General features: G+C 37.0%; 1 protein-coding gene across 2 annotated transcripts in view; it reads left to right on the forward strand.

Moving 5' to 3' along the window:
* The first annotated feature begins 7,841 nt into the window (after nt 1-7,841).
* Nucleotides 7,842-13,458, forward strand: part of ORC2 (origin recognition complex subunit 2) — a 60,717-nt gene continuing 55,100 nt past the window's right edge. For both annotated transcript variants that reach the window (XR_002321435.2, XM_020970979.2), the window contains exons 1-4: nt 7,842-8,037; nt 9,499-9,602; nt 10,108-10,251; nt 11,000-11,089. Coding sequence is in view for 1 of the 2 variants with exons in the window: in XM_020970979.2 (XP_020826638.1) it covers nt 9,509-9,602; nt 10,108-10,251; nt 11,000-11,089 (328 nt within the window). In the remaining variant the exon portion in view is untranslated. The remainder of the gene's footprint in view (nt 8,038-9,498; nt 9,603-10,107; nt 10,252-10,999; nt 11,090-13,458) is intronic.

Below are 13,458 nucleotides of genomic sequence, written 5' to 3' on the forward strand. Positions count from 1 at the left end.
ACTTGAACAAAGAAAAAGGATGAGTTGATGTCAAGGGTATTTGAGACGAGGGAAGAGAGGATGAGGTTAAATTTCGTTCATGTCCATTGCACCCACTACATATCTTTGCGTAGTTTTTGTATCAATGGCAGGAAACGTTTTGCTTAGATACACAGTAAAAATGAGTGATTTTTTTTTCTTCCCAGAGAGAAATGTATAAAACATTGTCTGCACTCACTATTTCTTTAGCTAGATGGTATTTTACTATTATTTATATATTTCATTTTTACATAATATTCCATGGAATGTAGCAGAGTATTTAGCTTATGGCTGCTTTGTCATTTGGTTTAGTGGTATGTGTGTGTGTGTGTGACATGTAAGAAAACAAACATGCATCAGTTTTTAAACAAAGCACATGAAGGTGGCACACAATTTGAGGTGATGGTGAGATCTAAGGTGTATCTTCATCTTTGCCTGATGTCATTTCCATGTTCGTTTTCAGATTACAAGAGGGCACGGAGCATAGAAATTGTGATCCCACACTCAGCCACCCTAGCTAGGACCACAATCTATTCTTTGATGTGTCAGACTAATACTACTAGAGGAAACAGGACCAAGAAGATATTAGTCAGCCTTGCCAGTTGCAAAGCTTTACTCCAGGCAAAGGACTGAGAGAAAAGTGCATTTTCTTTCTGCCCTTTACTCATATTCTAAGTAACTTCCTCAATTGATGAGCCAAGAGATTCTTGGCAAAGATGGAAACTTTTACCAAAATACCTAATGTGTAGTTTGAACACAAGAGCAAAGAGAAGAAAACTAATAAAGTTAAGAAATACTATGGTTGGGGGGTAGGTAGGTGGCACAGTGAATAGAGCTCTTGTCTTGGAGTCAGGAGGACCTGAGTTCAAATCCAGCCTCAGACACTTAACACTTACTAGCTGTGTGACCCTGAGCAAGTTACTTAACCCAACTGCCTCACCAAAAAGCAAAAGAAAAAAGAAAGAAATACTATGGTGTAAGAAAATCCCAACATAAGAAAATAATTTGCAATAATCAATAACAGAACCCCAGAAGAAAAAAAAAAAGAATGAATTGGCCACAAGGACTCCAAGAGTAGTAGGAAGAAATGAAGAATGATTTCAAACAAATGATAAAAAATTAAAAAGAGATTTGGAAGGAGAATAAACATCTTAGAATAGAAGATGGTAAATCTTACCCAAATGCTGTATATAGAAGAAACAGAACTTGAAAATTCAATGACACAAGAAGAAACATTAAAATTAAATCAAAAGACTGAAAAGTTGGAAGATCACATGAGGTATCTCCTGTTAGAAACAAGTCATCTAGACAACAGGATGAAGAAAGATGATTTAGGAATCACTGTACTCCCTTAATAGTAAATGAAAAAGCCTGAACGTCATATTTCAAGAAAGCATAAAAGAATGAACATGGTTAACATAAAGAAGTATGGAAAGACTTACATGAACTGATGCAGAGTGAAGTATCAGCAATGACTACAACAATGTAAATGGATAGACAACAACAAAACAATTAAACTTGAATGCTACAAAAGTATAATGACCAACTTTGGCCTCAAAGAAGAGATAGGATCCTTGCCTCTTTGTAGAGATGAGCCACCCAGGGTGTAGAACACTACAAATAACATCTGACTTTTTTGATACGTTGTTTCATTTTGTAGGACTTATTTTTCTTTATTCCACTTTTTATTTTTTATTATGAGATGTGGCTTTCTGGAAGAGGCAAGAAGCAGGATATAGTAGAAAATGTAAATGGTATGAAAACAAAAGACATCAATAAAATTTTGTATTAAAGTTTTTTTTAACTGCCCAAAACTATTAGAACTTAAGGACAAAGTGAACCAACATGTCCCTGCTTGAGGTAAATCTTAAATTTAAGTCTCAGAATTTTGATTGTCAAACTCTAGAATTTTCATGTAAAAAAAGTATACTGTAAGAAGCCAAGAAGATATCAGACACCAAGGAAAAACAGTCAGGATCACGTAAGATTATGCAACAGTTACTATAAATGAATGGAAATCTTGGAATAAAGTAAACCAAAAGGCAAGAGAAAAAGACTTAGAGTGAAGAATAACATCTTACAAAGAGGAACATAATGCTAAGGGAGAAAAATGGATCTTCAATAGAGTAGATGACAGCAAAGCATTCATGGTGAAAAAAACAGAGCTAGGTAGAGTTTTTGAAATGTAAATGCAGGAGATGAGAGAAACCTAGAAAGGCAAAATAAGTTCAAGCAATTTGAAAGAATAAATGATAATCAAGTACTTTTATCCTAATTGGGGGAAGTAACTGTTGTCCCTTCAGAATGTAACTTTCTTCAAGGGTCAAAATAGCAAGGAAAGACAAACTCAGTGTCTGAATATGGGGTGATTTTGTTTTGTTCTTAATAGAAAAAAAGGAATATGGGGTATTAATGCATTATAACAGAAAAGAAGAAGGAAGTTTAATAGTTCTTCATAATTGTGGCACAACTGAAGAGTAAGATATACAAGTAAGGAAGAGGTGGGATGAGGAAAGCCAGCATCTTAAAAACTTTATTCATCTCAGCAAGGCCAAAGAAGGATGGACAAAAAAAAATGCAGAAAAACAATAAAGTAACTAGGAAAGTAGGACCAGAGAGAGAGTCAGTGTGTGTGTGTGTGTGTGTGTGTGTGTGTGTGTGCGCACGCGCGCAGAATTTAAAAAGAGGTAAAGTTGTGAGGGAATAGGCACAACAAAACAAGTATCAACTATGCAGGACTGATTACAAATAAAGTGTTAAAAGAGGTAAGGAAGAACATTGTGATCTAGGACTAGGATAGGCAAAAAGAAGGCAAGAAGAGAAGTGGCATCTCTTCCAATCATAGACCTTAGTGTTGATATCAGTCCCTTTATTTTACCATCATTTTCTTTGTAAAGAGAAAGGAGGCAAACATAAAAAGTAATCACTAGAATAACATATGAATGAGGGAGAAACAAATTTAAGAATCATAACTGTGAATGTCAATTGGAATAAGTTTGTCTGTGAAATGTAGTAAACAGAACAGATTAGAAAGAGGTCGTTTTGATTCCAAGTCCAGCACTTCATCCACTGTATAACTTAGCTGCCTCTAAAAAATTTAACAAATTGGAAAAAGCTGAATGAAATGTTAAGCACATCCAATAATGACTACAATGAAATAAAACTGTTCAGGAAAATTTGAAGAAAGGATTTAAATTTAAGTGGAGCCTAATATAATCTTAAAGAATGAATGGGTCAAAGAAAAAGTAGAAATACTATCTGTCAAAAGAAATGATAACAATGAGACTTCTGTGATGGTACAGCATCTTTGAAGGTGGCTTCCTGCTTTTTTTTGGTAAAGGAAAAATCTTATCTCTTATGTGTGTTACAGGTGCCTGGATACCACATTTTGAGAAATCAGGGGGAAAATGCTCCAACCTTATAAAAACAGAAAGAATTTGTCAAAGAGCTCTTGAAAGGAAACTCCAGATGAAAACTCTGAGTAATATCACAGCCAAAATCCAAAGCTTCCCAGCCAAGGAAAAATTGCTGAAAGTTGCCAGAAAGACAGAATTCAAGTACAGAGAATCCACAATTGGAATCACACGAGATTTGGTTCCTATCAAGTAAAAGAAAGAAGAGCTTGGGATGATATTTTCAAAAGGAAAAACAAAAAGAAAAAAATAGGCTTAAAACCAAGAATAACTTACTTAGAAAAACTGAATATAATCTTAGAAGGGGAAAAATGAATTTTTAAAGAAATAGAAAACTTCCAAGCACTCTTAATGAAAAAACAAAAACAAAAACAGAAATACTGTATACTGTGTTTGAAGTGCAAACATATAGGTCAAGAGGAACATAAAAAGGTAAATAAGCTTGAGCAATTATAATAGATTATATAGAGCAAAGAAACATGTTATCTCAGAGCCTAAATGTCATCAAAGATTATAATGGGAATTAAATAAGATAAAGGTTTAGGGAGTTGTTTTGTTATATTTTTATTATCTTAAAAGAAAAAAGAAAATGTAGGGGAAAAGAAATACACTAGAGAAGAAATGGGAGAAAAATTTCCTATCTTACATAATCTGGGTGCTCAAGTAGAAGAATGTGCAAGTAAGAATATGCAAACAAGTTGGGGGAAGCGGTTATTACCTGAACCTCACTTTCATGTGAATGAGTCAAAGAGTATAGAAAACACCCCCCCCACACACACACACCCGTGCACAAGAATTTGGAAAATTTGTAAGTCTAAACTCTTTCACCAACAAAAGAGAGAAAGAACAGATCCATGAATCTAGCATGCAACTAAATAAACCAGAAAACCAATAAATTAAAACACCTCAATTAAACACAAAACAAAGATATTAACAAAAGTGAAAGCAAAAAACCACTGAATTAATAAATAAAATGAAGTTATTAAAACAAAATCAACCATTACCTAATTTGATTTTTTAAAAAGAAAGAGGAAAACTAAATTATAAGCATCCAAAATGAAAAAGACAACTTCACCAAGAAAGAAGAGTAGAAATAAAATAAATTGTTAGAAACCATTTTACTTAATGATATGCCAGCTATGTAGTACAGTGGATAGACAGCCAGATTCATCTTCCTGAATCCAAATCTGGCCTGAGACATAAGCTATGTGATGCTGGGAAAGTCACTTCACCCTGTTTCCCTTAGTTTCCTCATCTGTAAAATGAGCTAGAGAAGGAAATGGCAAACCATTCCAGTATCTCTACAAAGAAAACCCCAAATAGAGTCATGAAGAGTCAAACACAATTGAAAATGACTGAACAACAAATGCCAACAAAATCGACAACTTACATGAAATAAATGAATATTGACAAAAATATAAATTTCCATATTAACAGAACAAGAAACAGATAATTTAAATAACCCAATCACAGAAAAAGAAACTGAATAAGCCATAAATAAACTCCCAAAGCAAAAAAACAAACAAAAAAGGCCCCCAGAACCAATGGATTTATAAGTGAATCCTATCAAACTTTCAAAGCAAATTGGTTCCAATATTGTATAAACTGCTTACAAAAACAGGAACAGATGAAATTTACTAAATTCTTCTCATAACACAAAGATGTTTTGAACACCTAAACCAGAAAAGGTCAAGATGGAGAAAGGAAACTAAAGACCAATATTTTTAATGGATGATACAAAAATTTTAATTAAAATATAGGCAAAGAGACTATATAACATATCAAAAAGATTTTCCACTTTGACCAAATTGTATTTATATCAATAATGCAGGGTTGGTTCTATATCAACATGTGTGGGAAAAGTGAAAGCTTCTCATATGAAATGGAAGCTATGCTCCAAAATTTAGTTAAGGCTTTAGCATTAGCTGGGCCTAAGTTTCGGTTTCCTGTAAATCATGTGATGGGGTCATATATCTGTTGCCCACCCCCTCCCTTGTTTTGTAACCACCACCCCAGCCTTATCTTTGCCAAATAAGGCAATCTTCTAGCTCCCAAGCTTGTTTTGGGTAAAATGTATCTCTTAGTTTCTGGGTAGAATGTAAGGTCTCTTACCTCAACCAATGAGGATAAAGAGATTGAGGTAAACAAGTGGGGAGGGGGTTTTTCTTAGAGTTGTTTGTCTGAGGGTAGATAACTGCTTGCTTACTACTTTGTATCCTGCCTCTCTACTCCAGTCTGCCCTGGGTAGGTGATTCCCAGTTCTCCCACAAAACTTGCTAGAATAAAACTTCTGTTTCTACTGAGAAAAACCTCTGAATTTTATTTTGGGTAGGTGGTCTCAATCCCACTCAAACAGAAGTATTGAAATAAGATACCATATTAATAACAATTTAAAAATCATGATTTTATCAAGATGTATAAAAAAGCTTTTGAGAAAATACAACATCCATTTCTTATATTAAAAAAACACTAAAAAAACCCCCAAAAAACCAAAACCAAAATTTTTTTCTTACTATGTTAAGTAGTATCTTTCTAAGACAAAGATACAGAGTTATATGTAACAGGATAAATGAGAGGCCTTTCCAATAAGATCAGAGATAAAGAATATCCATTATCATCACTCCTATTTGATAAAGTGCTAGTCACTCTACTTATATTAAAAGACAAGAAAAATTATAAACTTTTTTCAGATGATATGTTGGTTTACTTAAAAAACCATAATATTAATTAAAAATTAATTGGAACAATTAATAACTTGAGCAAATTTGTAGGTTATAAATTCAAACCCCATAAATCATCATCATTTCTGTATATTACCAATAAAACTCAATAGGAAGAGATAAAAAAAGAAATTAAATTTAAAATAACTATCAAATATACAAAATACTTTGGAATCTACCAACAAAGATACTCACAGAAACTATATGCATAGAACTACAAAATACTCTTTATGGAAATAAAGACAGACCTAAGTAATTAGAGAAATATTAATTGTTCATGGCTAGGCCTAGCTATGATAATAAAAATGAAAATACCAAAATTAACTTATTCAGCATCATAACAAAGGATTACTTTTTAGAGCTAGAAAAAAAGAAAATGTCTTCATTTCTTCTGAAGAAAGGTCAAGAATATAATGAAAAAAGGGGAAAGAAAGAGGCATGGCAGTGGCGAGGTAGATGATGTTTGGAGTTGGGTTATCCATAAAGAATTCAGATTCTCCTAGTGAAGAGAGCTGTATTGTCACAAAAGTGGTAGGCTAGCTCTTAGGAGCACTAGCAACCTGAGCTAAGACAGGGCCTTACTTTTGTATCCAAGTTTTGGCACTCAGCTAGTGATGGGGAATATGCTCCTATGTGGAGCATATCCACAAAGAAGGATGTCAGGAACTGGGAAGCAGGTGTGTAAGGGGAGGCAGGGAAGGAGCCGCAGGTGTGTCTGTTCTGGATTCCTTATCGGAATTTAAATCCAAAACAGCTCAGGGATGTGGTCACAAAACAGACAACTTAACTTGCAACATTCAAGGATATGGTTACAAATCATGGGGTTAGTCAAGTATACAGAAAATGACAAGGTTTTCTTGTCAACGGATACAACCCCCTGTTACCTGGCAGATTTAGATTTAGGCAAGGCTAGCATTGTTGCTGGGCAGAAGTCAGCCACATGCAGTAGCAGTAGATCACAAGCCATACTATAAGTAGTAATCATCAGAATGATCTGATACTAGTTAAAAAATAGGCAAATAAATGGGACAGATTAGATTCACAGCATGCAGAAGTAAACCATCTTAGTAGCCTTGCCCAAAGTCCCAAACTATTACAGTTACTACGTAGGTGGCCTTGTGCAAATACCTTTCTTAGCCTAAGTTTCTCCACCTGTAAAATGGGTAGAAATTTACAATCTACCTCAAATGGGTTAGGAGGAAACATTTTGAAAAAAAATTTTTACTTATAGCTTTGGGCACCACTGTTCCGCAGGGTGACATTTTCTATTTTGGGTTCCCTGCTTCAGTCCCTCAATTCCATAAAAGTTTATTATGCCTCTTTTGAGGTGCAAGGCCTGCTTCAAGTCCAGTATAAAAATTATGTTGCTTTGCACCAGTCCAAACATCGGTATCTACCATGTGGTATGGGCCAGGGAAACCACTTTACACCTTCTGCTCTCTGTTCCGCCCCCTCTATTCTTCTCCTTAGCCAATCACGAAGCAGTTCGCTCTGTGCAAGTTTCCCCCCCCACCAACGCCATCCCGGAACCGGAAGTTGCCAAAAGACAGGCGACGTAATTGTTGTTTCCTCGAGAGTCTCCATTTCTCCTGCCGTTTCTAGGCGGGGCAGGGAAAGAGGACACTGATTGGCTCTCTAGCCCATCGCTCTCCATTGCTTCGGCTTCCCATTGGCAGCTTTAGGGGCCGCCCCTTTGGGCAGGGCGGGAGATTCGGTGTGTGGCCCGGGTGGGTCCCCTTCCTTGTTCCCTTAGACATCCGTCCGGGTCTCGGGCAGCCAGTGGCGATATTTCCACGCTTTCGTCAGGCTTCGACTGCCGTGCTGACGCGGATGAACCACTGTTAGAGCTGTTCCTTCACCTTCTTCAGCCTCGGGCCGTCGGTCGGGTGAGTATGGGAGCGGTGGCTGGCGGGGAGGCCGGGCGGGTTCGGGTCCAGCCGCGCCGGCCTGGGGGGGCCGTGCCGCTGCCGGTCTTCTCAAGCCGGAGGTTGGGGCTCGGGTGGGCGGGTTTCCGAGTCCGCGTTTCCTCCTCCCCTTGGGAGGCTTCCTTGGCCCAGGCGGCAGGCGTGGCGTTCCAGGCTCGCGCTGGGGGAGGGGGCGCTCCTGCTTCGAGGCCCCGCCCCTGAGATGCTGGTGGGTGGGAAGGCTTTCGGGAGACCCTGGCTGCCCGTGGCAGGCATGTGGTGGAGCGATTTGGTTTGGCTGTAGGGCTGTACTAGGACCCCTGCACCCGGGGCAAGCCTTCGTTCGTCTTGTCCCTCAGTTTCTTCTTCCTGTAAAACAGGGACAGTAGTGTTTCAAGTAAAGCTTTTGGTGAATTTCTGTTGTTATTTGAGTCCTGACAACTGTTTTCCAGGACGGTCGTTATTTCAATGATATAATTAACGTTTTGTTCTATTGTTTCATTCTTTTGATTTTGTTTGCTTCTTGACATGTCATGAAGTCCTTAGGTTCCACTTGCCCAATTCTTATTTTTAAGGGCGCGGGGATCTTCTCATTTTTTCTTTGCATTTCAGCCCACTCCATCCCTCCCAACTCCAGCTCCTCCCACTATTTATAGATGAATGAATGAATGCTGTTTAATTTTAGTTATCTGTGCAGACCTTCAGATGGCTTTATTTTCAACACTACCGACAGTCCAAACTTGTGAAGTCTGAAAAAGTCCTTTTGACTGAACCAGGCTGATTGGGGCAGAGATCAGTTGGGATTCTTCTGCCCATACCTAGGTCTATACATACATCTGGTACTGCACTCAATTGATACTTGATTGATTTATCACATAGAATTCGGATGTGACAGTTACCTGGTATCAATGCAACTAATAAACAGGTACTGAACAGTGGATAGAATGCTGGGGCTGGAGTCAGGAAGAAATGTGGCTTCGGACTCATACTAGCTCTGTGACCCATGGCAAATGACTAAATGTGTGTTTGCTTCAGTTTCTTCAACTGTAAAATGGAACCCTTGCCACACAGGATTCCTTGCTATGAGGATCAGATGAGTTATTTGTAAAAAGCTCTTAGCTCAGTTCCTGGGTAGTAGGTGCTGTATAAATGCTTATTCCCTCTCCTTTCCTTTTCTATGTCTATAAATAAGACCTTTTTAAATATAAATTGTACAAATGAATTTAAAAGGGGGAACAAAAAGAATCTAAAATATATAACTTCACTAAACACTTCAAAAGACTGCTTATACCCAGTAATTACTACGTGATAGGATAACTAACTGATGGTTACCAGACTTCTGGTAAAGATTGTATTTTAGCCATACATAACATTAAATTTTAAATTTGCGTAAATGGGCTTGGTATGAATCTTTTGAATGATTTCTTTATTATTTCTGTTAAGGTTGATAGTGATGAACCATTTGAAGCTACAAGAAGTCAAGATGCTGCAAGTTCAGTTCGTAGGGGATGATGATGTTCTTAATCACATTCTTGATAAAGAAGAAGGTACAGATTGTCTTTAATGATGCTTGTTTAATGTTTGAGTCTTTTTCACCTTTAGGTAGATGACAATATTTTTGTTTCTTTGAATGTCAGAAATATTTGGTCTAACACACTAACATTGTTAAATAAAAATCCTTTATTTCTGAGTTTTCCTTTTTTTAAACTTTGTAACTAAGAAATCAAATTAGCAAAGTTATATAAAAAATTTGTGAGATTGCTTAGCAATAGTTAATTCTAGTTACAGAATTATGCCAGTTTTGTCAGTTGAGGTTGAGAGGGTTGTGTTTGAAATTTAAATTTCTAATTTGAAATATTTTTGAAGGTTGGAATTAACTCAGTTTTAGAAGAGTATGTGCCCCTTCTCACTAAATACAGTTTTATTTTTCTTTTCCATCTTTAAAAAATTTAGAAAATATAAAAATAATACGAAGAGAAAAACATTTTTGTAATTTAGTATTCAGATAATTCAAAATTTAGGTAATTTTGGTTTTTTTGGTTATTATTGCAGGGGCTAAATTTCGAAAAGATCGAGCTCAACTCTTAGTCAATGTGAAGAAACTAATGAAGAAGCAGGAAAGTGACCAAAATGAAGACGACCAGGAGGATTTAAAAGATGAGAACTATGTGGATATTTTAGGAGCAGACACTCAAGGTATTTATTGAAAAAAAAAGTTAGCTCCAAATAGAAATTGGCTAATTGCCAATATGTAAAAATACCATACTTTAGGATAAGTAGAAAAATGTTGCTTATAAATGAAGACTGTGTTTTTGACTTAACATCAGCCAGATAGAGAGAGCCTAAGTCAAGAAGACAGACCTGCGTTTAAGTCTTGCTTCTGACATACTGGCCATGTTACTTTAATACTTACCAGATAAGTAAAAAAAAAAAATCACTTTTTCTTTTGGGCAACTCTGACACTCTCTGTTTTGGAGGAGGTACTGACCTGCATTTGTAGAGAGATTTTGCTTACTGTGGATTTCCCTGTACCAAAGAAATCATAGGTATAGGCCCCGCCTTTTGTCAGTAAAGCCTGTATTGATTGTTTTTCTATGTATGAAGATAAATTTGTATAGCTCCATTGATATTTTGACCAAGTCTCTTATGTGAGAAAAATTGGCTGAGAAAATTGGCCCAAATTGGCATTGAATCCATAACTTTAGCTTTTTAAAAACAGTATATTGATCCGTTGAGTGAATGGCAACAGAATGAGAAATGATCCCTGTGTGACCACATCTAATTAGGGACCCAGCAATCCTTGTTGACTCTTATTTTAAAAAAAATACCACATACTGTTATTTTAAAAAATGAAGGTTAATAACTAACACTCTCTAGCTTAAATTTCAGTTGATTTAATTTAGTTCTTATTACTAACTATTGCACATCTCCTTTTCTTTCTTAGACTCCTTGAAAAATGGCCGTATTGCAGGTGGTAGCAACAAAGTTTATTCTTTTCAGACCAGAAAAAATCCTGAAAAGATGGCAGAGCTGGGTATGTTGTTAATTCTTGATTTGTTTTTTCTCATCCAAGAACAAATTCAAGAAACTTTGCTTCACTAGCCTGTCCCCATGCTGAGTGTTCTCTTTGTACTTTGTGACTAGTGAGATTTTTCAGTTTGCTTACATTGTCTCACTTGTTTATGTTCTTTAATAGTTTAAATTTATGAATGTTTGTTTTATATTCCTAGTAGTATTAGAAATTCCTCAAGGCCAGGGACTGACTTTTATTCTTTTTGTATCTTGTATGATAACTAGCCTCTCTTATTTCCCATATATTTCTCATGGCACAAAAGAAAATAAAAAGAAGGAGAAACAACTGGACCAGTTACCTGTAGGGGAGATCTCTCTTGACATTAATGCAATTAGAGGGAACGATAGACAAGTTATCTGAAGGAAGGAAGATCCTGGGAAAAATTCTTGTACTTTATTAATACTTAAAAAAGGTGACAGAACATTAGTATTTGTTGACCTAAATACCAACTTTCCCCTCTATACAAAATAATGTTTCTCAATGAGGACATCAGTAGGGAACAATCAGGCTTTATAAAGATATATTTAAGAATAAGACCACATTTTTATCATTTCATCATTAACTGAAATACATAGAAATTATAAGATGCCCTTGTTCTTCTTGTTTGTTATTAGGTAGAACAAAGAAGATTATAGGCTCTTCTATTGCAAGGTGTCTCCTACCCATGTATTAAAGTGATTCAGAATTTCTTGAAAAACATAACAAAAATACTTTTGCTCATAATAAACACCAGGAGAGGCATAAAATGGAGATATATGAATTATTGAATAAATGAAAAAAAGTGTTAAATATTAAGCACTTACTGTGTGCAAAGTACTTGTGCTTAATGTTGGGGATGCGAACAGGAAAAACAAGGCAGTCCCAGTCCTCAAGGAGCTCACACTCTTAACTGGAGAAGACAACACGTATAGGTAATTTTGGTCACAAGGCAGATGGCAAGGCCACTGGGGTCCTTAGGGTGCATCAGCAAAGTAGATAATAAAGCAGTCTTATCTTCTGTGTTGTCTTTTCTACTGCCAAACCCTTAACCGTTCTGATGTTGAAGAGTTTGACAGCAATAAGAAATTTGGTGGGAAGATGGGTCATTAGTGGTATGTCTGGGTCTGGTGCTGTTTCACAGGATATGTCTGGTAGGTGCTGGTGCTGCTGCTCATGATGGAAAGTGAACTAGGTCCAGAATTTAATAGAACAAAGAGAGTTGCCTGATTGCATATGGGAGATTGTGCCATACTCTTAGTGATGCCAAACTTTTCTCTGCAATAAAAAGCCATTTTTAAGACACTGATATTCTTTTGATAATACTCTGTGAATGTGAATCATGTAATGTTACAACATCCAAAGAATCAAAATTATAGGAGTTGTGGGTTGGGCCTGTCACAGACCCTTCTCCTGGTAATTTATGGTCAATATTGGAATGAAATGAGACTTGTACATCATTCAGCAATAGGAAAAATAGATTTATTCAGCCCTGCCAAGAGAAGCATATGCATCAAGGACACCACAAATTGATCCAACTGAATGAAACTCTTCTTCCTCTGCATTGACCATAGTGATCTTATAGCCAAGCATCAGGGAGTTCTTGGAGCTCCTCATGGCTATTACATATTCAGGAGACCAGGAAGAGGCATCAGGAGCCTGAGTCTTTAGTCCCCTGAGCCAATTAAGCCTTGAATAAAGTTGAATGCCATTTTAAGAGAAAACTAGCATAATTTGCATGGGGATGAGGTGGGCTGGATGTTGTTGGTCACCAGAGGGCAGTGGGAAGATGTACTAATTTCTTATCAGTTAGAACCAGTGGGGGCTGCAGCATTTGCAGAAAAGTTGCCAGGTCACAGTTCCACAGGAGACACTACTTGAATGATGGATGGAGGGATTAGACTGGAAAAAAGGCTTGTGGTCTGGGGGGCTGCTATTCCTGAGGCTTTTGGGCTTACCTACTTGACCATGACAGTTGGTCAGTGTTTGGTATTGATTGTGGTGTGAATGACAGGCCCCTTCTTCACAGGAGTTGGTCCACTTGACGACAGCTGTGAGACCAGGCTGGAAATAGTACTTGTGATCTCCTGGTCCTGTTACTCCCAGGTTTCTAGGCTGTGGATCAAAAGCTGTTTCCAGCAGAGCCAGAGTGGAGGTGGTGATCAAAGGGATAATGGTAGTTTTTGACTCACCTGACTTTTCCCTCAGGACTTCTTGTGGCTTCAACTAGACTGGCTTTCATCCCTCATATATGGTAGTTGCTTCATGTTCCCATTGCCCTTTGAGTGACCCGAAGTTTTGATTCTTTAGATGCTATGTTTTTCTGTGATTCACAAATACCATCCCCAGAAGTG

The sequence above is a fragment of the Phascolarctos cinereus genome, unplaced genomic scaffold, assembly GCF_003287225.1.
Source record: "Phascolarctos cinereus isolate Bilbo 61053 unplaced genomic scaffold, phaCin_HiC Scaffold_7;HRSCAF=346, whole genome shotgun sequence".
In the NCBI taxonomy this organism is placed as follows: Eukaryota; Metazoa; Chordata; class Mammalia; order Diprotodontia; family Phascolarctidae; genus Phascolarctos; species Phascolarctos cinereus.